General features: G+C 35.5%; 1 protein-coding gene across 8 annotated transcripts in view; it reads left to right on the top strand.

The window, feature by feature from the left end:
- The window catches only part of SLC4A10 (solute carrier family 4 member 10), a 271,426-nt gene that overhangs the window by 134,084 nt on the left and 109,657 nt on the right, over window positions 1-27,685 (top strand). For all 8 annotated transcript variants that reach the window (XM_024579743.3, XM_024579742.3, XM_071220660.1 and 5 more), the window contains exons 4-5: window positions 637-775; window positions 19,792-19,952. In XM_024579743.3, the coding sequence (XP_024435511.2) occupies window positions 637-775; window positions 19,792-19,952 (300 nt within the window). The remainder of the gene's footprint in view (window positions 1-636; window positions 776-19,791; window positions 19,953-27,685) is intronic.

Consider the following 27,685-nt stretch of genomic DNA (forward strand, 5'->3'; position numbering starts at 1 on the left):
GGACTATTCCTCAGCAGTAGAAACAATGAACTACTGATACACCCAGTGACACAGATAAATTTCAAAACCTCAAAGACATTATACTAAGTGAATAATGACAATCACAAAAGGTTATATGTCATATTTTTCCATTTATATGACATTTTGGAAAAGGAAAAGCTGTAAGAAGTGGAGACCAGATCAGTCATTGCTGAGGGTTGGGGGGAGGACTTGGGTGTGATTACAGAGAAACATCACTAGGGAGTTTTTTGGTAAATTATATTCAGTGTAGTTTTAGTATAAGTGATTTTATCATAGTATACTCTTCTGAATATTTAAAAAATATATAGCATATATGATGAGAGATATGTGTGAGAGAGAATAGAAGTATTTTTCATGAATGTTATAAATGATCCAAAATAACATTCACATTTGATTTTATTTTTGATAATATCTATACATTGTTTACTATTTTATTCATTCTCTCAAATTCTGCTAGACTTAATATAATGCTAAATTTAGTTTTAACTCCCAAGTTTACTTTAGATGAGTGTGGTAGTGGGGGTAAGGGCCTTGGAATGGTGATGAAGGAGGTAGCCGGAACATTTTGAGCATGAAGTCTTGGTAATGCGTGTTCATGTCTCTGGTTTTCCATAGATACCCCTTCACAGCGGGTACAGTTTATTCTTGGAACTGAAGATGATGACGAGGAGCACATTCCTCATGACCTTTTCACAGAGCTGGATGAGATTTGCTGGCGTGAAGGTGAGGATGCTGAGTGGCGAGAAACAGCCAGGTGAGGATTTTTGTTGAAGGGTAAATGTATATATACTAAGGAATTTTCATGCTATTATAAAGACACTTTTCTGCTGCCACGATTTGGTAAACATCCATGAGTGCTACTAATTTCTGAAATTGCTCATCTGGCCTGGGCATATCCTATAATGGGACATGGGTCAGAATGAACTCTGAAGGCAGTAATTATAGTAAATAGTGACGCAGAGCCAGCAGCAGCTGCAGCCTCAGAGATAAACAGCAGCATAATTTGTGTGTCATCAGGAAAACAATAGAAATCTAAAAGTAATTTCTTCCTTTCTTTTTGATTGCTGGCTTGTGCCCAAACTAGCGATTTTATATGATAATTTCAGTGGGGAGCTTTTTAAAAGGAAGGACAAATATTATAAGAGGATTTAGGAATAGTTCTGGATTTATGTATGATTTGGTGAGGATAAAAAATACTTTGTAATGTGTTTCTAGGATATGTATACACTCAAACATAGTGGTTTTTCAAAATTACTTTCTAAAGATTAATTTTTCTGTCATTTGTAATGAATATTTCTATATTGCTATATAGTTGAATTACTATAAAAATGATAAACTAAATTTTGCACTTACTTTTTATTTATTCTTGCTCACTTATTAAGATTTTGAAGTAATCTACTTTGTACCAGGTGCAATGGAAATAGAACAATAACAACAAAAACGTTAGAACTTGCCTTTAACAATCTCACAGTCTAATTTGGGAATGTAGACAAGGAAACAAAGTTGTAAATGGTCTATAATAAATTCTGTGATATGGGCATGCCCAAGGAATTGTGGGCATACCTAGGACTGTCAGTCTCTGCTTCTAAAACTTTAATGTGAATACCAACCACATATAATCTTGTTGAAATGGAGATTTAGTAGGCCTTAGGCACAGTGTCAGATTCTAACAATCTTCCAGGTGGTATCACACCAATATTTTTGGGTTGAGGACCACATTTTGAGTAGCAAGGATTTAAAACACTAGGGTGAAAGAAAATAACTTCTTAGGGGGCCTCTAAGATGGCAGCAGAGTAAAAGGATAGATCACGTACCTTCTCCCAGAACCAGACTGGAAATAAAATTAAAGAAAAGAACAATTACCCAAGTCCAACTAAAGGCTACCTGAAAAAGAGACTTTTAACCAAGGATGGCCAAAAAACCACCCCACAGTCTGGTATAAAGGGCTGGGACATCTTAAAGGGGCCAGCCTACTTCACCCAGATGGCCAGTTGAGGAGGCAGCACAGCTGTAAGAGCTTCCCCATGAGAGGAGAGAAGCTAGGACCACAGACTGGGCTCCCAAGCACAGAGAAGCAGTGCCGAGAGCAGCCCATCACGTAGCAAAACCAGTGGTGAAAGGCCACGGAGTCTCTTTCTACTGTGGAGAGACAAAATCTACTAGAGACCATCCCCCCATCTTTTTTTTTCCTAAAGGGGCAAAGCAAGGGGTTTGTGCTCGTAGCTGCTCACCTTGGGCCCCAGTGAAGAGAAGGCGGTTGGACTGGGGCACTGGAGGGAAGTCTAGAGTGGAAGGCATTGGGGAGAGACTTGGGAGAGTGGCTGTGGAATTTTTCAGGGTGAGATGTACATGGGCTCCACAGCAGCCATCTTTCTTGAGAAGAGCTAGCCCTTCCCAGGGGAAAATAAGTTACCTTGCCCTGTGGGCTACCATTCCACCACCCTCTGGAATCCCCTTTGCTCCTCCTTGCACTTTTTTTGTTCTGCTTTCAGTTTGGCTCTGTCTTGGTGGTTTTTTGTTTGTTTGTTTGTCTATTTTTATTTACTTATTTCTTTTCTCCAATCCTGCATCTTAATGCTTGCTAAACAGACGCAGTGGGTATAAGAGACTGCCTGAAGTGTGCAGGCAACCCATTCACTTTCCTGGAAAACAGACTGGCACTTCCCTCTCATGGGAGAGCCATAGAAACACCCTACAGCATCTGACCGACCCAATAGCTGGGCTGACAAGGCCTACTAGGGCCCTGCCCTGACAAGTACAGGGGAAAAATCCCAGACAGACTAGTGGCTCCGGGAGAGGGAACATACCCACTACCTTCCCTGAAATTTGGAAGGCACCTGCCACAGGAGATCCAGGAATCACAGCCCACTGTTTACGTCAGAAGCCTTCTCAGAAGTAGTTGGGTCTGCGACTAGCCTAAGGATGACAGCAGTCTGGCAGACAGAGAAAGGCAGAGGTGGATCCTGCAGTGACATGGGACATTTGCTGACACACCCCTGGACCCAGTGCTGTTAAAAGCCAGCTTTTCAGGGCAGCTTGGTCAATCCTGGGAACAACAAAGCCTGGAAGAATCAACCATAAGCTATGGATTGATTGTAGGTTCAATAAGGCTGCCAAGGGCAAGATGTGGACAGCACCCGACATTGGCTTACACCACACTCAGATGTTAGAGCTGCATCCAAAGGGAGAAATCAGAAGGCAAGAACCAAACTCTGCTGAGACAAATCCACTTTGTTTTTTTCACCATTTTCACTATATTTCTTTTTCATAGCCTTTTATTATTTTTGTATGTATTTTTTCCTTTTTCTTCTATTTTTGGTGTTCTCTTTTTTCTTTCATACCTCTTATTTTACTCTCACCTTTGATTACTCCACTGTTCCCTTCTTCTTTCCTTTTATTATTTTTGTTAATTTTTCTCTTTCTGTGTTCCTTCTCCCCATTTTCCTCTGTTGATTCATCACTAGTTCTCTTCTCTTTTCCTGTAATTATCACTTTTCTTTCTTTTGGTCTTCTCATATTCTTTTCCCTTTTCTCTTTTCTCTACTATTCCATTTATCTTCCCACTTTTATTATTCTTTGTTCTTTTGTAGTTGATATCGCTGTTGTGTTTGGTGGGTTGCTTGTCTTGTATTGTTTTGTTTGTCCTGCTAGTACCTATACAACAATGTACAAGATGGGGTAGGGGTTGAGCCTCTTAGTCAGCCAGCTAGAGGGGAGTTCCCACAAATGAATGGGCCAATAACAATCAGGACCCAAATACAAGAGGAGAGTCCACATAACTCACACAAAGGATATTCCTAGCGCATCCGGATCAGGAGACCAGGGAGTCTGCACCACTGGGTCCCACAGGATTCCTACCACATAAGGGTACCCCACAAGAGAGGGAGTCAAAGCAGATCAATCTAATACATAGAAACAAACACAAAGAGACAACTAAAATGGGGAGACTAAGAAACAACCCTCCGGATGAAAGAAAAGGAGGAATCTCCAGAAAAAGGGCTAAATGAAATTGAGGTAAGCAACTCATCAGACAGAGTTCAAAGTAATGGTTATAAGGATGCTCAAAGAGCTTAGTGAGAACTACAAGAAACTTAGTGGGAACTATATCAGTATGAAAAAAGACATAGAAACTATGAAAGAGAACCAGGTAGAAATGAAGAATATAATATCTGAAATGAAGAATACAGTAGAATGAATTAAAAGCAGGCTAGATGAAGCAGAGGATCGAGGCAGAGGATCAAAGCAGTGAGTTGTAAGACAAGGTAGAAAAAAACCCAGTCAGATCAACAAAATGAAAAAAAAAAAGCCTTAAAAGGAATGAGGATAGTTTAAGGAAGCACCAGGAAAACAAGAAATGTATCAATATTTGCATCATAGGGACAGCAGAAGGAGAAAAGGGGGAGCAAGGGCTAGGAAACCTGTTTGAAAAAATAATGACAGAAAACTTCCCTAACTTGGTGAAGGAAACAGTCATGCAAGTTCAGGAAGCACAGAAGTTCTCGATCAAGATGAACCCAAAGAGGCCCACTCTAAGACACATCACAATTAAAATGGCAAAATTTGAAGACAAAGAGAGAATTGTAAAGGCAGCAAGAGGGAAACAGTAACATACAGTGGAGCTCCAATCAAGCTATCATCTGATTTCTCAACAGAAAAACAACAATCCCGAAGGGACTGGCATGAAATATTCCAAGTAATGACAAGCAAGGACCTACAACCAAGACTACTCTATGCAGCAAGACTGTCATTTAAAATGGAAGGAAATACAAAGAGCTTCCCAGATTTAAAAAATAAAAATTAGAAAGGTGAAAGGAGTATATTTCCACCAAATCAGAACTGCAAGAGAGGCTAGAGGGACTGCTTTAAGTAGAAAGAGAAATAGAGGGGGTGGGTGAGGGAGAGGAACAGAAGTACAAAGGGGAAAAATGGCTATGCATTAAGTACCTATCTATAATAACCTTAAATGTAAATGGATTAAATGCTCCGATCAAAAGACAGAGTAACTGAATGGATAAAAATCATGACCTGCTTATATGCTGTCTACATGAGACCCACCTCAGAACAAAAGATCTACACAGGCTGAAAGTGAAGGGATGGAAAAAATATTCCATGAAAATGGACATGAAAAAAAAAGCTAGGGTAAAAATACTTATATCAGACAAAATAGACTTAAAAACAAAGGCCATAACAGGAAACAACAAAGGTCATTACATAATACTTAAGGGAATAGTCAACAAGAGGATATAACCCTTCTAAACATATATGCACCCAATATAGGAGCTCCTAAATAGATAAAGAAAATCTTGGAGGATCTTAAGAAAGAAATTGAGAGCAATACAGTTATTGTAGAGGATTTTAACACTACAATGTCAACAATGGATAGATCTTCCAAACAAAAATCAGTAAGTATATTGTGACATTAAACAACACTTTAGATGAAATGGACTTAATTGATATTAAAGAACATTTCACTCCAAAGAAGCAAAATATACATCCTTCTCAAACACACGTGGAATATTTTTCAAAATAGACCCACATGATAGGACATAAAACAAGCCTCAACAAATTCAATAAAATTGAAATCATATCAAGCATCGTCTCATATCACAAAGGCTTGAAACTAGAAACAAACCTCAAGAAAAAAACTCAAAAAACATTCAAATACATGGAAGCTGAGCAACATGTTATTAAATAATGAATGGGTTAACAATGAGATCAAGGAAGAAATCAAAAAGTATCTGGAAACAAATGAAAATGAGGACACAACAACCCAAAATCTATGGGACACAGCGAAAGCAGTCCTAAGAGGGAAGTTCATAGCATTACTGGCCTACCTAAAGAAGACAGAAAAATCTCAAATAACAATGTAAACCAACACTTAAAAGAACTTTGGTAACAACAACAAACAAAGCCCAGAGGGAGCAAAAAGAAGGAAATAATCAAGATTAGAGTGGAATTAAATGACATAGAGACTTAAAAAAAAAATTCAAAGGACCAATGAATCCAGGATCTGGTTCTCTGAAAAGATAAACAAACCCGACAAACCTTTAACCAGATTCATCAAGAAACAAACAGCAAGGACCCCCAAAATAAATGAAATAGAAGTAATAACTGATACTACAGGATACAAAAAAGTGTAAGAAATCACTATGAACAACTGTATGCCAAGAAATTGGACAAACTGGGTGAAATACACACAGTTCTAGAAACACACAATTCTTCCAAATCTGAATCAGGAAGAAGCAGAAAACCTGAATAGACCAATAACAACTAGCAAAATTGAAGCAGTAATCAAAAAACACCCAGCACACAAAAGACCTGGGCCAGATGGCTTCACAGGTGAATTTTACCAAACAATCAAAGAAGAATTAATACCTGTCTTTCTCAAACTCATTCAAAAAGTTCAAGAAGAGGGAAAATTCCCAAACTCTTGTTATGAGGCCAGTATTATCCTAATTCCTAAACCAGGTAAAAACACAGCAATTAAAGAAAATTACAAGCTAGTATTTCTTATGAACATAGATGCTAAAATCCTTAGGAAAATATTACCAAACCAGATCCAGCAATACATTAAAAAGATCATACACCATGATCAAGTGGGATTCATCCCAGGAATGCAAGGATGGTACAATATTTGCAAATCAGTAGATGTACTGTATCATATACAGAAAATGAAAGACAAAAATCACATGATTATATCAATAGGTACAGAAAAAGCATTTGATAAAATTCAGCACCCATTTATCATAAAAAAAAACTCAGCAAAGTGGGAATAGAGGGAGCACATATCAACATAATAAATGCCATATATGAAAACATCATATTCAAAGTGCAAAAACTAAAAGCATCCCTGATCTCCTCTTAAGATCAGGAACAAGACAGGGGTGTTCACTTTCATCACTCTCATTCAACCTTAGTCAGAGCTATCAGACAAGAAGAAAAAATAAAAGGCACCCAAATTTGAAAGGAGGAAGTAAAACTGTCATTATTCGCAGATGACATGATAGCATACATAGAAAACCCTATAGGCTCTAGCAAAACACTACTCAACCACTTTGGCAAAGTAGAGCATACAAAGTCAACAGTCAGAAATTGATGGCATTTTTGTACACCAACAATGAACTATCAGAAAGAGAAGCTAAGAAAAAATCTCATTTACTCTAGCAACAACAACAACAACAAAAATAAAGTACCTAGGAATAAATTTAACCAAGGAGGTAAAAGACCTATACTCGGAAAACTATAGAACACTGAAGAAACTGAGGAATTTACAAATAAATGGAAGCATATACTGTGTTCATGGAATGGAAGGATTAACTTCATTAGAATGGCCATACTACCCAAAGCAATCTATAGATTCAACGCAATCCCTATTAAAATACCAATGGCATATTTCACAGATCTAGGAAAGGACTCCAAATATTTATATGGCATCAAAAAAGACCTTGAATAGCCTCAGCATCTTGAGAATGAAGAACAAAGTTGGAGGTATCACAATACCTAATATCAAACTTTACTACAAGGCCACTGTAATCAGAACAGTCTGGAGCTGGCATAAGAGCAGACACAGGTCAACGGAACAGAATAGAGAACCCAGAAATAAACCCATGTCTTTATGGTCAATTAATATTTGACAAAGGGGACACAAGCATACAATGGAGTTAAAATAGTTTCTTCAATAAGTCGTGTTGGGAGAACTGGACTGGTACATGCAAAAAATGGAAACTAGACCACCAACTTATGCCATACACCAGAATGTACTCAAGATGGATAAAAGGGTTAAATATAAACTGTGATACCATAAAAATCCTAGTAGAAAAAATAGGCAGTAAAATTTTGGATATCTCATGTAGCAATATTTTTGCCAAATATCTCCTGGGACAAGGGAAATAAAGGGAAAAAAATAACAAATGGGACTACATCAAACTACAAAGCTTCTGCATGGCTAAAGAAACCATCATCAAATGAAGAGGGAACTGACTTTCTGGGACAACGTATTTGCCAAAAATACATCGGACAAGCATTGAATCTCCAAAATATATAAAGAACTCATACAACTCAACACCAGGAAGACAAACTATCCAATGAAAAAACTGGGCAGAGGACCAGAACAGACACTTTTCCAAGGAGGATGTACAGAGGGCCCTTAAGCATATGAAAGGATGCTCAGCATCACTAGCCATCAGAGAGATGCAAATTAAAACCACAATGAGATGTCACCTCGAACCAGTCAGAATGGCTATCATCAATAGGTCAGCAAACAACAGATGCTGGAGAGGATGTGGAGAAAAGGGAACCCTAGTGCACTGTTGGTGGGAATGCAGACTGATGCAGCCAATGTGGGAAAGCAGTATGGTGTTTCCTCAACAAATTAAAGATGGAACTGCCCTTTGACCTAGTGATTCCACTCCTGGGAATATATCCTAATAATCCTGTAACACTAATTAAAAAGAATTTATGCACCCCAGTGTTCATGGCAGTGCTATTTACAATAGCCAAGTTTTGGAAACAGCCTAAGTCCCATTAGTATGTAAGTAGATTAAAAAACTATGGTACAGTTACACAATGGAATACTACACAGCAGAAAGAAAGAAGGAGGTCCTACCCTTTGCAACAGTGTGGATGGAACTGGAGACTATCATGCAAGTGAAATAAGCCAGTCACTGAAAGACAAATACTGTATGATCTCACTGGTAAGTAGAATCTAATGAACAAAATAAACTTGGGAGCAAAATAGAACCAGAGGTATAGAATCATGGAATAGACTGACAGCTGTAAGAGGGGAGGAGCGAGGTGGGGACTGAAAGAAGATGAAGGGATTAGTCAAAGAACATATAAGAAAGACCAATGGACATGGACAACAGTATGGGGACTGATTATAGAAGGGTTTGGGGCCCAGGTAGGGGGAAAGAAGAAGGGACAATTGTAATAGCATAAACAATGAAACATTAAAAATAGTAATCATAAAATAAAATTAAATTAAAAAATAAAACACTTCAAAATCACCAAACTTTATCAAGTAATGACTGTACTTAAAATTGAGTATTTGAAAATGTAATTATACAGTTAGTGAAAGACAAATACTGTATGATCTCATTTACGAGAGGAATCTAATGAAAGAGATAAATTAATGAGCAAAAAAACCCAAAACACTTTCTAGCATCACTTAATAATATATTTGGACCATTTTCCATGTTATCAATACAGATTTACATCTTTTAATGATGGTGTTACGTTTAGTTATATGGATAAACTTAATTTAGTCAGGCTTGGTAGTGATTTAGGTTGTTTTATTTTTTTACTATGGTCATTGCTGCAGTGATTATTTACACACATGTTTGGCATTATCGTGTAAGCATTTATGTAGGGTGAATTTCCAAAAGTGGAAATGTAGCAAAGAGAGCACTTTTTTTTTTTTTACCTTGGTAGATATTTAAAAGTTGCTTTCATAATTTTTTGGTAATTTATACTTTAATTGACACTGTATGAGAGTGCTTATTTCCCAAATCCTTGTCACACTAAATCATCAAACTTTATTTTTATAGATAAAAAATAAATCTCATTGTTTTAATTTGTATTTGTTTAATTATTGGGATTGAACATCTTTTCATGTTTTTATTTTATTCCTATGAACTAATTGCTTCTTTTATTTACCCATTTTATGTAAAATCATTATTCTCTTTATTTGCCTATTTTAATATGTTAAATTGGTGGAATGTTATTTTGCATGATTTACCTTTTTAAATAAAAATTTACTAAATTAATCAATTTTCTTATGCTGCTGTTATAATATTTTAAACATAAAACCAAATTTGAAATAATTTTTATATGACTTGTTTAATTTTAAGATTGAGAAACTTTACCTTATATTTTTCTTTCAATTGCATCAAAAACTAAATACTTTGGAGTTTTTAATATACATAATACCTATAGTCATATTTTTTTGCTTAACAAAAAGTGTAATCTTCCCCAATTAGTGATATAACTAGTGATATGACTTGTTTATAAGGAATGTAAAGTGCAAAACTTCCTGTGTAAGACTAGAAACATGTCTTCAACTGGTTATAAGAAGTAGATGTTCTTGGATGACTTGAAGGATTTCTTTAATATTTGTTTCTTTACTTTCATCCCATTCAGTAGAGCTGAGAAGTTTGGAATATGTGTTTAACTCCCTTATTCTTAAAATGATTGTTGATTTTTCACCTTCCAGATCAAATGCTTATCTGTTCATTTTAACCAGTAACTTCCTTGTAACTTGCCCAGTCTCATAAAGCTAGGAGATGACAGAGCAACGCTAGAATCTAGTCCTTTACTTTGTCACAGTTGAGCAGGTAGGATTTTTATCATATTCTAATATATTGAGTTGAAAAACTTGTTATCCTAAACCACCAAAATGTATTGCTATTTATTTATAAAGCATAAAAGAGATGATCCAGTTAATTATTAGTATTCTTGAATATTATCAGATAGGACCTGTGTTCTTAGCCATGCTTCTGGAACCTTATACATGAGGTCCAGGGAACATCTGATGAGCAATCAAATAGTAACAGACATTGAAGGGGAGGGTAGAACAATTTTGGTTGAGACCGATATAGGAAATATAGGAGAAAGAACTGAACGTATTTATTGAAGACTTAGAAATGTAGTGGGTTTTAAAGTGACAGAAGTAATTTTGTTCTTGTGGCCCTAATTCTTTTTAAAAGGCTAATTATAGTTAATTCATTATTCTATCTAATTTTTCAAATGCACCTTAATTCTAATAATCATTAGCATAACTGTTTGAAGCACTCCACTCTTTTGATTAGTATTCTAGGGGGGTTAATAATTTTCTACCCTAGTAGAAGTAAAAAGGACATTTTATAAGAACATTGCACCTGTCGTATATCACATCTTGAATAATTTATGCCGACTGTTGTTGCCAAGTAAAACTTGAGCAAAGTTTTATATTTTGAAGCTAAATTTTCAATCATAATTATTTAATAAATGTTGTGAAAACCAGCTGTTCACTTTTAAAAACCCTAAAAGAAGCCATATGACAAGGCCTAACGAAATCAACACAATTAGAATGTTCTGCTTATAAATAGCATAGTGTTATTAATAGAAACGTGCTCAGCGATACCACAGCTGTGCAATTGTGGAGACAACATGCTTGACTCACTGTGGTTGCCCTTTAAAAGTGCTTTCCACAAATGAGCTCCGAAGAGGCAAAGCAGGGCATAGAAGTTATGCCTCTGATACATACGTGATAGTATAGAAAGGATTATTACCTCAAAAATTTTTTATTGATGTTGTAAAGGCATTTGATATTCAAAAATAGCAAAGCCTCAAGTTATCAAGATTTTTCAGTGTAATGTGAGGTGTGAAGATAATATGGATTAAAAACAGCTAATGTCTATAAATTCTAGGTTTAGATATATTTCATTTCCCCTTTCCTGTTAAAATAGGCACTTCAGGATTACATATATGATACCCAGGCCCGCAAGAACCATGTTCCCACTCTAACCCCCACCCTATCCCTAGCTCTACCCAAAAGAGGATGTTTTCTCTGAGAATTCATGATTTCCCCCTAAGGCTATAATTTTGGATGGTATAGTAACTCCTTTACTTACTGTATGAGTAGAGTGAGGGAATAAAAATTCTTTAGAATGATTAACTGAATTAGTGAAATTAGTGAGAATAGAATAAAGAGAAAGAGTTAATGTCTATGGAAAACATCTATTTCTAATTCACAGAAGAATTTTATTTTGTATATTTTTAATATGAGTATTATAGAGATTATTATCAACTTAATTCTAAAAGAGCTGTTGTTTTGTACAAAGAAATTCCAATGAGTTAATCATGGATGAAAACAGATTTGGACAAACTAAAGGAAGTGAAAATATTCTCATAGTTTAAATCTGCCCCTCCCCTTAGAAAATGCCATGCAATTGACCTGTAATCTTGATTTTTTTCATTGTCCTTTCTCATTCATGCCTGTGAGACTCTTGTTTGCTTTGGTTTGCTAATCAAACAAATTTCAGCTGAGTTTATTTGAAAACTGGAATAAATTCCAACACTTTAGGTCATTAATGGCAATCAGACATTTTGCAACTGACAAAATATTCACTGACTACAGATCTTGAGACAGGGTTTGGTGTGTTCCCAGACCTGTTAATTTCTATCTTTGAAGTATAAAATGCAATGAACCCCCCCCAGAAAGTAGCTATACTTATGTATTTTTGTCTATATACAAATTTTATTGTAGTCTTTAAAAATATTTAAATAACTTAAAGCTTTTGGCATTATTCTGAAACTGGTATGAAGCACTGAATCCTTAAACGTTTAGTAACTTGATATTTGTAATTTTGGGGTTCCTTTTTATGGAGAGGATATTCTACTTCCTCCTGTAATGATTATGAAACCTGTGGCTATATCAGACCGTTCACGCAGGTAACGTGTATTTGGTCCTCTTCACTACCAAACTGCTTGGAACTCCCAGAGATTTCATTCTTCCTTCCCAAAAGGCCAAGTGCCCAATTTGAAGGAAATTATTCTAAAGGAAAGAATACTTTTTGGATTTGCCTTTTTTAATGAAAATGAAAGGCTATTTTATTTATTTTTGTTTGCTTTTTTGGGGGGGTGTTATTCATTATTTTTTTATTGTTCAGTTGCAGTTACCCCACATTTTCCTCTTCGCTCTCTCCTGCCCTGCCCCCCCATCCCATAGTCAATCCTGATGCCCTGCCTGTGCCCATGAGTCCTCTATTCATGTCCCTTGACTTGTACCTTCCTCTTATTTCCCCTGCTAACCCCCTACCTTCTGCCCTCTGGTCACTGTCAGTATTTCCATGTCTCTGATTCTATTTTGCTCATTTGTTTATTTTGTGATTAGGTTACACTTATAAGTGAAATCATATGGTGTTTGTCTTTCACTGCCTGGCTTATTTCACTTAGCATAATGCTCTCCAGTTCCATCCATGCTGTTGCCATGAGCTCCTTCTTTCTTTCTGCTGCATAGAATTCCATTGTGTAAATGAACCACTGTTTTTTGATCCACTCATTTATTGATGGGTACTTAGGCTGTTTCCAGGACTTAGCTATTGTAAAAAATGTTGCTATGAACATTGGGGTGCATAGGTTCTTTTTAGTTGGTGTTTCAGGATTCTTAGGGTATATTCCCAGCAGTGGAATTGCTGGGTCAAAAGCAGTTCCTTTTTTAGTTTTCTGAGGAAACTCCATCTGAGGTTTTCTGAGGTTTTCCACAGTGGCTGCACCAGTCTGCATTCCTACCAACAGTGCACTAGGGTTCCCTTTTCTCTATAACTTCACCAGCATTTGTTGTTTGTCGATTTGTTAATGATGGCCATTCTGACTGGTGTGAAGTCATATCTCATTGTGGTTTTAATTTGCATTTCTTTGATGGCTAGTGATGTTGAACATTTTTTCATGTACCTCTGGGCTCTCTGTATTTCCTCCTTGGAAAAGTGTCTACTCAGGTCCTTAGCCCATTTTTTAAAAACAGATTGCCTTCCTTTTTTAAAAAAAGATTTTATTTATTTTATTTTTAAACAGAGGGGAAGGGAGGGAGAAAGTGAGGGAGAGAAACACCAATGTGTGGTTGCCTATCCCGTGTCCCCCCACTGGGGACCTGGCCTGCAATCCAGGCATGTGCCCTAACTGGGACTCAAACCATCAACCCTTTGGTTTGCAGGCTGGCATTCAATGCACTGAGCCACACCAGCCAGTGACCTTAGTGCATGTTTTAATTGGATTGTTTTTCTTCCTGGTGTGGAGTCATGTGAGTTCTTTATATATTTTGGAGATCAAACCCTTTTTTGAGGTATCATTGGAAAATGTTTTCTCATATGGTTGGTTCCCTTTTCATTTTGATGAGTTTTCTTTAGCTGTGCAGATGCTTTTTAATTTGAGAAGAACAAAGTAACAGTGATCACAATACCTGGTATCAAACTATATTACAAGGCCACTGTCATCAAAACAGTATGGTACCGGCATAAGAACAAACACATAGACCAATTGAACAGAATAGAGAACCCAGAATAAACCCATGCCTTTATGATCAATTAATATTTGACATAGGGGGCAGGAACATAAAATGGAGTAAAAATAGCCTTTTAAACAAGTGGTGTTGGGAGATCTGGACAAGTACATGCAAAATATGAAACGAGATCATCAACTTATACCACACACCAGAATAAACTTAAGATGGATAAAAGACTTATATGTTAGTTGTTGATACCATAAAGGTCCTAGAGGAGAACATAGATAGGAAAATTTCAGATATCCCATGCAGCAGTATTTTCACTGACACATTACCTAGGGTAAGGGATACAAAGGAAAGAATAAAGAAATGGGACTACATGGATTTGTTTTTCAAATGTCTTTTTAGATAGACATGTAGACTGATGGAGCAGAATAGGGAACTGAGGAAATCCAGTGCAAATACTGCTGAATTGTGAGAAGGGGAGCTATTAAATAGAAGAATTGTCTTTTCAACAAGTGGTACTGGAACAATTAGACATCTATATGTAAAAAATTATTAACCTCAATCTAAACCTTGCAGTGTATACAAAACTTAATTGAAAGTAAATCATAAGTATAAATGTAAAACATAAAGCTGTGAAAATGTTAGAGAAAGCACAGGAGAAAATCTTCAGGACTTGGGGATAGATGAGTTTTGGGGCATGATACCAAAAGCACAATCCATAAAAGAAAATATTCATAAATTGACTTTACTCTGAAAACTTTTATGCTGTGAGAAACCCTATTAAGATGATAAAAAACAAGCTACAGAGAAAAACGATTTGCAAAACATATATTTGATAAAAGTATTATGTAGAGAATATAGAAAGAACTCTCAAATTTCAACAGTATTAAAATAATCACTTAAAAAAATGAGCAAAAACACAAACAGACATTTCACCAAACAGGAGGTACAGTGAAAAATAACCACACGAAAAGATGTTCAACATCATTAGTCATTAAGTAAAATCAAAATAAAGCCACTCTGAAATATCACCTCACACCTAATAGAATAGCTAATTAAAAAAAAGTAGTCATAGAGCAAATGATGAGGATGTGGAGATAGTAGACCTTTCATCCATTGCTGGTATGAATGTAGAATGGTATAGCTACTCTAGAAAACAATTTGACAGTTAAAAAAAAAAAACAACTAAACAGATGTTTACTATATGACCCAGCAGTCACAGTCTTGGGCATTTATCCCAGAGAAATTTATGTTTACACAAAAACCTCTGCATGTATGTTTTTAGGGTCTTCATTTGTAATAGCAACAACCCATAAACAACCCAGATATCCTTCAATGGATGAGTGGTTGAAGTCTGGTATATCCATCCATGCAATGGAATAACACTCAGTAATAAAAAGTAACAAAACAGTTGACATATGCAACTTAGATGAATCTCAAAGGCATTATGCTTAATGAAAAAAATCTCAAAAGGTTGAAAACCATGTAATTCAACATCTTTAAAATGACAACAATATAGTGATGACGAACAGATTAGTGATTGGCGGGACAGAAGCACGGTGAGGGGTGAGAATATAAAGGTGAGCATGAGCTAGATCCTTTGTGATGATAGAACAGTTTTGTTCTATCCTTGTGTTGATCCTTTGTGGTGATAGAACAACTTTGTATCTTTATTGTGGGACAAAAATGCACAGGACTACACATTCACACATACCCCCCACACAAATTTTTTCCAGGATTCTTAAAATTTAAATTTTTACTTTCAAAGGAGCCAAGATAAAATGAGTTGGGTGTTTTATTACTTATTTAATCATCTTCACTGTTATCTGGAAGTATAACATTTAACTATAATTTTCCTTATAAGAAAGTGTTTCATAGTCTATATAGGTCCAGAAACCCATGAGTACTTTAGAAGTGAATTTATTATTAGTGTTATCAAAACTCACAAACAATATTATTGTATGGATTAGTTTCTAGATTTATACTTGAACAATTAAGAAACTATAATTTTTTAGTAATACAGAAACATATTTCAGGATTTCTTACTTGAGTAAAAGTTTTAAATACAATATTTTAGAAACAATTTTATATGTAGGGATGACAGAAAGTACCATAGCTCTAGAAACATTAATTGAAGACATTTTTCAATTGAGAGAAATCTATCGTCCCTTCACACCCTTTCATAACCCTAAGTTTTCTTTTTACCCCAAATACCGAAAACTTCAAATCAAACATGTTTCTTCAGTCCAAATAACAGCAGAATAACAGCTGTTCTATAGACTCCCTTCTTTTGCCTTTTTGGTCTAAAACCAGCATCATAAATGAATAGTATAGAAAGTGATAAGAGGGTTAATAAAAGTTGTATCCACTCTCTTGGTGCCATGTCTATGGATAATGTAAAAAAAGGAGAGAACAGAAAAACTTTTTAACCTTAGATTTGTTCCAGACAAGGAAGAAAATCAAATGTTAAATCAATTATTTCCACTATAGACATTAGTGAAATATATTTCAGCTGAGAAAGTCCATAAATTCAACCAAAGTAATTGTATTATGGTGGAAAATGGGCACAGACTCTAGAGAAGAACAACTTGGAATTGAATCTGGTTGACAAGATCACTGGCTTGGGGATCTTGGGCAAGTTTTTAAGGTGGTGAATTTGTCTTATCATTTTATAGATGGGAAAACATGGCCTACAGAAACTCAAAGACTTTCCCTTGGTCACATGGCAGTTTAGCCAGGGAGTAGGGACAAAACCTAGACTTCTTTTTATTCCCAACTAGTCCAAGACTTTCACAATACCTTCCCTTCTCAAAATATCTGCCAAGAGGTTGATCCTCTGAGATATTAACATTAATAATGTAGCCATGGCTTTACTTCTACACCTGGTAAGAAATACTAATTTATTATATTTAGTTAAAATTGTTTTTGCTGTCATCATCATTATAATTATGATTTGAGGCTGGTATAAATAGCTTAAATGATAATCTGTTTCAGTTTAAGATAGCCTAAATTATGTTAGAAAAAGTATCCTGTAGTCTCCATGGCTTAAAATCACAAAGGCTTTCTTATGTCTCATGACACATGTCCGTCATGGATTAATGGACATTCTACACATCTGCGCATTGTAGCTACTTAGAGACCCCATCTGGTAGAGCAGCCTCCATCTTGAACATTTCTGATGTCAGGAACTAGTCAACAGTCACATGTCCTTCCCTAGGAGGACATGTGACTGTTGACTAGTTCCTGTTCTTTACTGTAATATCCTATTCTTTACTGTAAAGGGAAAACCAATTATAGTTTATCAATGATACTATGCTATTACCATCATATGATTTATGAGGTGTTATGGCCCTGGTAAGGTCTGAAAATGTTAAAAATCACCAATATGAAAAACTTTTAACTATGTAAACAAAATATCCTATAAAATTGCCAGCAATTTTAGAGATACTATCAGTGATTTGGGGCTTAAATGTAAATTTTTTTAACCTTCAAGAATTTTATAAACTTATGATAGGCATAGTTATTCTTCCCTATCTGTAAGCTAGTCTTCCCAATTGGTTTTCTTTTCACTTCCCCAAAATTCTTTGCTCCCTGAACAGTGAGGAAAGATACATAGCTGTCTTTATTTTTCTTGGAACTCTGCACATCGATCATTCTGACTAGCCTTTGTGGTTGGTTATCTTTGGCTGATCCACTGCTTCCCTAAATAGATACTGCAATGTATTTGTCCTCTGTCGGAGTAGGATCACTTGGTTACATAAAACAGTAATATAATATATAGAAAATTTCAGTGATATTGCATTGAGAGAGGAAGTTAGGGCAAAATGACTAAGTAGAAAAAGAATGAGGAAAATTGTGGAGGATGAGGAAGGAAAGACAATTTATGGTAATATTCATTACAGATGTTGGAATTAAATTAGTTATCTATTAGGATTGGAGGGCAAGTCCCTAAACGAAGAAAGTTGGTGCAGGGCTAAAGAAAACAGCATTAAAATACAAAGGGAACCAACAGTATGGGAAAACATATTTGCCAATGATACCTCAGACAAGGGCCTGATCTCCAAAATATATAAAGAACTCACACGACTCCACTCCAGGAAGACAAACAACCCAATTAAAAAATGGGCAAAGGACTTGAACAGACACTTCTCCAAGGAAGACATACAGAGGGCCCAGAGACATATGAAAAGATGCTCAGCATCACTAGCCATCAGAGAGATGCAAATTAAAACCACAATGAGGTATCATCTCACACCAGTCAGAATGGCCAACATAAACAAATCCACAAACAAATGTTGGAGAGGATGTGGAGAAAAGGGAACCCTCGTGCACTGTTGGTGGGAATGCAGACTGGTGAGGCCACTGTGGAAAACAATATGGAATTTCCTCAGAAAACTAAAAATGGAACTGCCCTTTGACCCAGCAATTCCGCTGCTGGGATTATACCCTAAGAACACTGAAACACCAATCCAAAAGAACCTGTGCACCCCAATGTTCATAGCAGCACAGTTTACAATAGCCAAGTACTGGAAGCAACCGAAGTGCCCATCAGCAAACGAGTGGATCCAAAAACTATGGTATATTTACACAATGGAATTCTACGCAGCAAAGAGAAAGAAGGAGCTTACACCCTTTGCAACAGCATGGATGAAACTGGAGAGCATTACGCTAAGTGAAATAAGCCAGGAAATGAGGGACAAATACCATATGATCTCACCTTTAACTAGAACATAAGCAATAGAAGAAAAAAGGAAACAAAATATAACCAGAGACATTGAAGTTAAGAACAATCTAACAATAGCCAGGGCGGGGGTGGGGGGTGGGGGCGGGGACAGTGGGTAGAGGGGATTACAGGAACTACTATAAAGGACACATGGACAAAACCAAGGGGGAGGGTGGAGAGGGGGGAGGGAGGTGGGTTCAGCTGGGGTGGGGTGGAGGGATGGGGAGAAAAGGCATACAACTGTAATTGAATAACAATAAAAAAGTAAAATAAAATAAAATTAAATTAAATAAAATTAACAAGAAAAAAAAAAAAAAAAGAAAGTTGGTGCTTGTGCCAGAGCAATAAAATCATTGGTTTCTCTTTATTCCTTCCATTTATATTGAGAAACAATCTCAGATATTACTATTTATTTCACTGCAAGAGGGCAATGGTGTCCATTTGGCACCGTGATATCAAGGTTTTTCTATTCCCCATTCCTGGCAGAAAGGCCTAGGGAATGAGGGCTGAGCTCAGATCTCCTAAGTTTAGTCCCTAGGAGGTGACTGCAGTCATTAGATTTTATCCAAACAGGCCCAATAAGTATTTTTTCCTATAGAATAGGCCCCAAATTATGCTAGATTCTTTAACTGAATGGAAAAATTATCAAGAGACTCAAAATTCAGTTTTAAGACCTCTCACTAAAGAAAAATGAATATTATTTTCTTTTGCATCTTTTCCAATTACCATTATTTTTCATGAAGTATATATATACTCTTTCTTAGTTCCATAACAGATTCATTGTGAGCACTGAGGAAACATTTATATTAAAATATTTTTTCAGAGCTAGACAAGCCAATGAAAATAATATGAGTTTTTTGTTTCAATATGTTATTCAATGACAAAAAGAATTACATTAAAATGATATAAACTGAATGACTTGGGCTAGCTTTTACTTACATCCAAAACCCATGAAATCAAGAAGCAATGTGAATATCTTTATATATCCACTTTTTATTATTGGCATAAAGCATCCTTGATCTACAACATACTATTAATGTTATGATAATGTTTATTTGTACAGGTGGTTGAAGTTTGAAGAAGATGTGGAAGACGGAGGAGAGAGGTGGAGCAAACCATATGTGGCGACTCTCTCATTGCACAGCTTGTTTGAGCTGAGAAGTTGTATTCTGAACGGAACTGTGTTGCTGGACATGCGCGCCAGTACTTTAGAAGAAATTGCAGGTATATCTTTCTCCCCCTTAGCCTATATCACTCTCATGGCTGCTGCTGATTTTTATTACTACCTTTTCCTTATAATTTTATACATGTGTGACCTTTGGAAAATTCTCATGATTGGCATATAAGACTGTAAAAATAATTTTTCTTACCCCCTTACTTAAGATAAAACAAGTTGAATCTCAGAAAAATATGGTTTAACTGGTCCAATAGCAAGTCCGGAACAAGAATCTAGGTATTCTGACTTCCGTTTAGTATTTGTTGTTTTTCACTAATATATTTAATTAGAATGTCACCATTAAAAAATTTAAGGAAAAAATAATAAAGTTAGCGATTGAATTTTTTCAATATTTAAGTACATGAAACAGGCCCTGGCCAGTTAAGTTAGAGAGTTGTTCTGATATGCCAAGGTTGCAGGTTCCATCCCCGAGCAGGGCACGTGCAAGAACCAATCAATGAACGTGTAAACCGATAGAACAACAAATTGATGTCTCCCTCTCTCTGTTTCTCTCTTTCCCCCTTCCTCTCTCTAAAATCAATAAATAAAAGTTTTAAAAATACATGAAATAACAATATGAAAACATTTCATTTAGTAAATTGGAAAAAATGTTAGTTTAGAAAATAACAGAAAGGAATGATCATTTATAAATTCCAGAGTATGCCAGGTGATGCAGTTGAGATTAGTTTGTAACTTAATACTGTGACTAGCCCCTGGGGTGAGTGATTTGTATTAGAAGCCTTTTATGGCTGTATAACACAAGTACTGATATTTAGGAAGCATCTCACCGTTACTCTAGAAATAGATGTAAAGGACGTATGTTCTTCTGGTCTGGAAAACAGAAAACATTTTAGTAAAAACAAAATAATACAAAAAACACAAAAATGAGTTTTGAAAAAGTATAACTGAATTATTAATGGACATTTTTAAAATAAAAACAAAGCAAGGACTCATACAATTTTTTTTAATTCCTACTTTGGAGGAGAAATCAAAGCGGTTCCATGTGTATGTGGAATTTTTTGTGAAGTAGAAAGATTTCAGTTCAATGTCATAATTATAGAGATGGAAGGAAAAAGAATACTAACAAACCGCGTTTTCAATCACAAAAGTGAGAGACTATTGCATTAGAAAAATAAGGTATTTAATTTAACGTTCAGAATAGCCTCATGGAGTGTCATTCCCATTTTTCAGTGAGAAAACAGAAGTTCTGAAACACCGATGGCCCAGGCTCCATCGAGGGGCCCCTGACTGCAGCCCGGTGTTCCTTTTGTTACACTGTAACTGCCGTCTGAAGCAAGAGTAGGCTTCCAGGGGATGTCGTCTAAATTTTAGTGGCAATTTGATTAATTAATTTTTTTATTTGGTTGTTGGTGCTGATAGGCATGCACACATTATAATATGTGTGAAAACTAAGTATAGAAAGGTATCTTGAATTTTAATATTCAGCAAAAATAAACCAAGAAAGGTAAGCCTTTCTTTAAGTTTCATATAACACCTGTGAAGTGGTTATTACACTTTAAAATACATAACTAGAGCCTAAGAGAGTGTATAAAGTTAAATATGGTATATTATTTTTTAGAAAAACACAAGATTCAGTAATGGATCACAGTACATCAAGACTGAAAATGGTTAGATTAGAAATTAGCAAACTTCCTGTGGAATAGTAGCTGTTCAGCTCAATTTCCTAGCTTTATATTATGGGATATTGCTTATACCCAATAATTTTTTTTTCCTTCTTATTGAATTTATTCAGGTGACTCTGGTTAACAAAATTACACAAGTGTTAGGTGCACAGTTCTACAACACATCATCTGTACACTGCTTTGTGTATCCGCCGCCCCAAGTCAGCTTACTTGTTAGTTTCAGGTGTGCACCATAGACATTTTAACAATATTAATTCAAGTCCTCTGCCCAGTTTTAGTTGAGCTTTTATATTAAGTTGTATACTTTCTTTATATATTTTGGATATTATGCTCTTATCAGATGTATGATTTGCAAGTATTTTCTCCCATTCAGTAGGTTTTCTTTTCATTTTGTTGATGGTTTCATTTTTTGTGTAAAAGCATTTCAATTTAAAGTAATCCCACTTGATTTACAATACCCTTGCTTAAGGAGACTGAGCCAAAATTAGTGCTAAGACTGATGTCAAAGAGCTTATTCCCTATGTTTTCTTCTGGGAGCTTTATGGTTTCAGGTCATATATTCAAGTCTTTAATCTAATTTTAATATATTTTTGTATGTGCTGTAAGATAGTGGTCCAGTTTCATTCTTTTGCATGTAGCTGTTTGGTTTCCCAACACAATTTATTAAAGAAACTGTATTTTTCCTATTGTATATTCTTGTCCCTTTATCATAGATTAATTGACCATATATATGTGGGTTTATTTCTCGCTCTTAATTTTATTCTATTGATATGTGTCTGTTTTTAATGCCAGTGCCATATTATTTTAATTACTATAGCTTTGTAGTATAGTTTCAAATCAGGAAGCACAATACCTCAGCATTGTTTTTCTCAAGATTGCTTTGACTCTTCTGGGTCTTTTCTTGTTCTTTATGATTTTAGGATTCTTTGTTTTAGTTCTGTGAAAAATGCCATTGTTATTTTGATGGTAGTTGCTTTGAATCTGTAGGGAAGATTGTTTTGGGTAGTTTGAACATTTTAACAGTATTAATTCTTTCATGGGCACAGTGTACCTTTTCATTTATTTGTGTTGTTTTCAATTTCTTTCATCAATGTCTTACAGTTTTCAAAATACAGGTCTTTTATCTCCTTGGTTTAAGTTAGCCCTAGTTATTTTATTTTTTGATGCAATTGTGTATGGGACAGTTTTCTTAATTTCTCTTTCTGATAGCTCATTGTTAGTGTATAGAAACACAACCTATTTCTGTATATTAATTTTGTATCCTGTGACTTTACTGAATTCATTTACTATTTCTAGTAGTTTTTTTTTGTGGAGTATTTAGGGTTTTCTACATACAGTACCATGTCATCTGCAAACAGTGACAATTTTACTTCTTCCATTCTAATTTGGATGCATTTCATTATATTTTTTCCCTTGCTTAATTGCTATGGCTAGGTCTTTCAATACTATACTAAATAAAAGGGCATCCTTTTCTTGTTCCTGATCTTAGAGGAAATGCTTTTGGCTTTTCACCATTGAATATAATGTTAGCTGGGGGGTGGTAATATATTTATTATATTGAGGTACATTATTTCTATACCCAGTTTGTTGGGCATTTTTATCATAAATAGATGTTGAATTTTGTGAAATGATTTTTCTGTATCTATTGAAATGCTGTATTTTCTCCTGTGTTTGTTAATTTGGTGTACCACATCAATCAACTTGAACATGCTGAACCACTCTCGTGTCCCTAGAATAAACCCCACCGGATTATGGTATATGATCCTTTTAAGTATTGTTGAATTTAGTTTGCTAATATTTCATTGAGGATTTTTATATCCATGTTCAGCAGAGATATTAGTTTTTAATTTTGTTTTTTTGTGGTGTCTTTAATTTTGTTATCAGGTCAATGCTGGCCTCATAAAATAAGTGTGGAAATATGCCTTTCTCTACAATTTTTTTGGAATAATTTGAGAAGGTGGTATTAATTCTTCTTTGTATGTTTGGTAGAATTCACCCATGATGCCATCTGGTTATGGATTTTTGTTGTTTGGCAGTTTTAAAATTGGTGATTTAATTTTATACTTGTAGTTGGTGTTTTCAGATTTTTTATTTCTTCATGGTCCAGGCTTGGAGGGTTGTGTATGTCTTGTAATTTAACCATTTTTCCTAAGTTTTTTATTTGTTGGCATATAATTTAGTAGTTTCTTATTTTCCTTTGTATTTCTTTGGTGTTAGTTGTAACTTCTGTTTTATTTCTGATTTTACTTATTTGGGCCTTTTTTTTCTTGATAAGTCTGGCTAAAGGTTTATTAATTTTGTTTATATTTTCAAAGGACCAGCTTTTAGTTTTATTGATATTTTCTATTTTTTAATCTCTATTTCATTTATTTTCACTCTGATCTTTATTATCCCCTTTATTCTACTAACTAGATTTTGTTTTTTCTTCTTTTTCTAGTTCCTTTAGGTGTAAAGTTAAATTTTTTATTTGGATTTTTCTTGTTTCTGGAGGTAGGCAGGTATGGTTATGAACTTTACTTCTAGAACTCCTTTTGCTCCATCCCGTAGATTTGGGAAGTTTTGCTTCCATTTGTCTGAAGGTTTCTTTTGCTTTCTCTTTGATTTCTCCATTTACACATTGGTTGTTTAGCAGTATGTTGTTTAATCTCCATGTGTTTGTGGGTTTTTTCCCTAGTTTTCTTCTTTGAATTGATTTCTAGTTTCATATGGTTGTGTTTAGAAAAGAGGCTTGATATGATTTCAGTCTTCTTGAATTTATTGTTTAGTGGTCTAATATGTGATATATCCTGGAGAATATTACATGTGCACTTGAAAAGAATGTGTATTCTGTAGTTTTTGAATCTAATGTTCTATCTATATCAAGTCCATCTCTGCTAATATTTCCTTTAGGCCCATTGTCTCCTTATTGATTTTCTGTATGGATGATCCATTCACTGATGTAAGTGGAGTATTAAAGCCCCCCAATATTGATGTAATGTTGTCAATTTCTTCCTCTGTCTATTAATAATTGCTTTGTATATTTAGGGGCTCCTATGATTATGGAATAAATATTTATAAATGTTATATCCTCTTCATAGATTGACCTCTTTATCAGTTAAAACCCTTTTTTTTGTATTTTGTTACAGTCTTTGTTTTAAAGTGTATTCTATTTGATGTCAATATTGCTACTCCAGCTTTCTTTTTTTCCCCTCACATGGAATATCTTCTCCATTCCTTCACTTTCAATCTATGTATGTCTTTAGATCTGAAGTGAATCTCTTGTAGGCAGTATATAGATGGGTCTTGTATTTTTTATCCATTCAGATACTCTATATCTTTTGATTGGAACATTTAGTCTGTTTACATTGAAAGTAGTTATTGATGGACATGTACTTATTGCCATTTTGATAATTGCTTTTTATTATTTTTGTAGTTCATCTCTGTTTTGTTTTTCCTTCTCTAGATCTCTTCTTGCAGTGTGATGGTTTTTTTCAATGTTATGTTTGTGTTCCTTTCTCTTTATTTTTTGTGTATTGTAGGTAGGTATTTGGTTTGTGGTTACCATGAGATTCATATATACCTCTATAAGTCTATTTTAAAGTTATAGTCACATAAATTCAAACACATTCTAAAAGCTCTACATTTTTACTCTCCCCGTTTGATGTTTTTAACATCATCTTTTACATCTTTTTATTTTGTGTGTCCCCTACTTTTTGTAGTTATGATTGGTTTTACAACTTTTATCTTTTAAACTTTTCACTAGCTTTTTAGTAGCTGTTTCACTGCCTTTGTGATTTACATATTTGCCTTTACCAGTGAGATATTTTCTTTCATATATTTTCTTATATCCAGCTACGTTCTTTTCCAGCTTAAAGTTGATTCTTTAACATTTCTTGTAAGGCTGGTTTAGTGGTGATGAACCCCTTTAATGTTTGCTTGGTGGGGAACTCTATCTCTCATTCAAATCTGAATGATATCTTTGCCAGGTAGAGTATTCTTGCATGTAAGTATTTTCTTCTCAGCATTTTAAACATATCCTCCCACTTTCTTCTGGTCTGCAAAGTTGCTGCTGAAAAATCAGCTTATAGTCCTATAGAGTTTCCCTTGTATGCGATTAGTTGTTTTTCTCTTGCTGACTTGAAGATTGTCTTTTTATCTTTTTTTTTTTTAAGATCTTATTTGTTTTTAGAGAGGGGAAGGGAAAGAGAAGAGAGGGAGAGAAACATCAATGCGTGGTTGCCTCTTGTGTGCCCCTCACTGGGGACCTGGCCCACAACTCAGGCATGTGCCCTGCCTGGAAATCAAGCCGGCAACCCTTTGATTCGCAGGCTGGCACTCAATCCACTGACCCACACCAGCCAGGGCTGTCTTTTTATCTTTAACTTTAGCCATTTTAATTGTAATATATCTTGGTGTGGTTCTCTTTGGATTCATTTTGTCTGGAACTTTGTGATTCCTGAACCTGCCTATCTATTTCCTTTTCTAGGTTGTAGAAGTTTTCAGCCATTATTTCTTTAAATAAGTTTTCTGCCACTTTCTTGTTTTTTCCCTTTTCTGGCCCCCCTACAATGTGAATGTTAGTACACTTGATGTTGTCCCAGAGATCCCTTAAATTATTTTCTATTTAAAAAAGTTCTTTTTTCTTTTTGCTATTTTTAATGGAGTGATTTCTACTATTCTGTTTTCTAGATCACCAACCTGTTCTTCTGTGTTATCTAGTCTGTATTTTATTGATTCCCTCTAGTGCATTTTTCCACTTTTTTTAGTATTGTTCAGTTACAGTTGTCCCCATTTTATTTAAATTTAGTATTGTTCAGTTACAGTTGTCCCCATTTTATTTAAATTATTGTATGTTTCAACTTTGCTTGGGTATTTCTTATGTTTTTAAATCTTTGATGTCGTTCTCACAGTGTTCCTTCATTCTTTTCCTGAGTTCAGTGGGTATTTTTTATGACTGTTAATTTGAACTTTTTATAAGTAAATTACTTACCTCAGTTCCATTAGTGTTTTTTTGAAGGGATAGTATTTTATCTTGTTATTTCATTTGGAACATAATCCTTTGTTCCTCTTTTTTTTTTTCTTTTTTTTTTTTTGGCTTACTGTGTCTGTTTCTATGAGTTAGGCAACACAGCTATCTCTCCCAGTCTTGAAGGAGTGGACCTGTGTGTGAACAACTGCTGAGTAGACGGCAATAGGCCCGCCTTGACAGGAAAGCTGGATCAGGCATATGTTGTGGGGGTCCTGGAGTGCACCACACTGGGAGTGCACCAAGTAGGACGACTGGAGTTGGAGGGAACAGGGGCTGCAATTTTCCAGGTCAGGCTGCACTGGGGTGCTTTTGGCAGGACAGCTGGTACTAGAGCAGGCATAGTCCATGGGGTTTCCAAAGTGAGTAGCACTGGGGTTGCCTTGGCATGATGGCTCAAGCTAGTGTTAGCCATGAGTCCAGGTGCACTGCGGCAGCCTTTGCAGACTGCCTGAAGCATCTGGACTGTGCTCCCACTTGCTGTATTAAAGGTGGAGGGGAAATGGTACTCACTGGTGCCTCTGATCCTACAGACACTTCCAGCTGTTCTTCGCCTATTTGGTAGGCACTCTTGGGTTAATAAATGGATTTCCTTCATGTATAGTCTAGGTGCCTTTTACCTGCTGTCTCCTCACTGTGCCCAAGGCCAGGCAAGTCTTCGGGGGGTAATCAGTGATATTTCTTCCATTAAAGGCCTTCTATTAAAGGTCACTGTGTTGTGGGAGGAGTCCCTATTGTTACCATGTCTCTGTCTCTCCTATTCTTCTCAATGTGGTTCCTCTATCATTTGTTGTGCAGAGGATGTTCAATTAGCCCTTGTTCTTCTTTAGAAGGAGTAGTTCTTCTATACGTAGATGTATATTAGGTATGTTGGTGGGTGGAGGTGAGTTTAGGGTCTTTCTATGTCCCCATTTTGGACTCACCTTCCCCAAAGTTCTCTAATAAACATTTTAATATTTTAATTGGGGATCAAATAACTGGACTTTTCACAGTATTTTACAATTTAGGAAACTCTTTTTAGTAATTTTACACTGTCTTTTTGATACACAAAACAAACTTAGGGCTCAGTATTATTATTGTTATCCTTACTTCA

Source organism: Desmodus rotundus, chromosome 2 (assembly GCF_022682495.2).
Source record: "Desmodus rotundus isolate HL8 chromosome 2, HLdesRot8A.1, whole genome shotgun sequence".
Classification (NCBI taxonomy): Eukaryota; Metazoa; Chordata; class Mammalia; order Chiroptera; family Phyllostomidae; genus Desmodus; species Desmodus rotundus.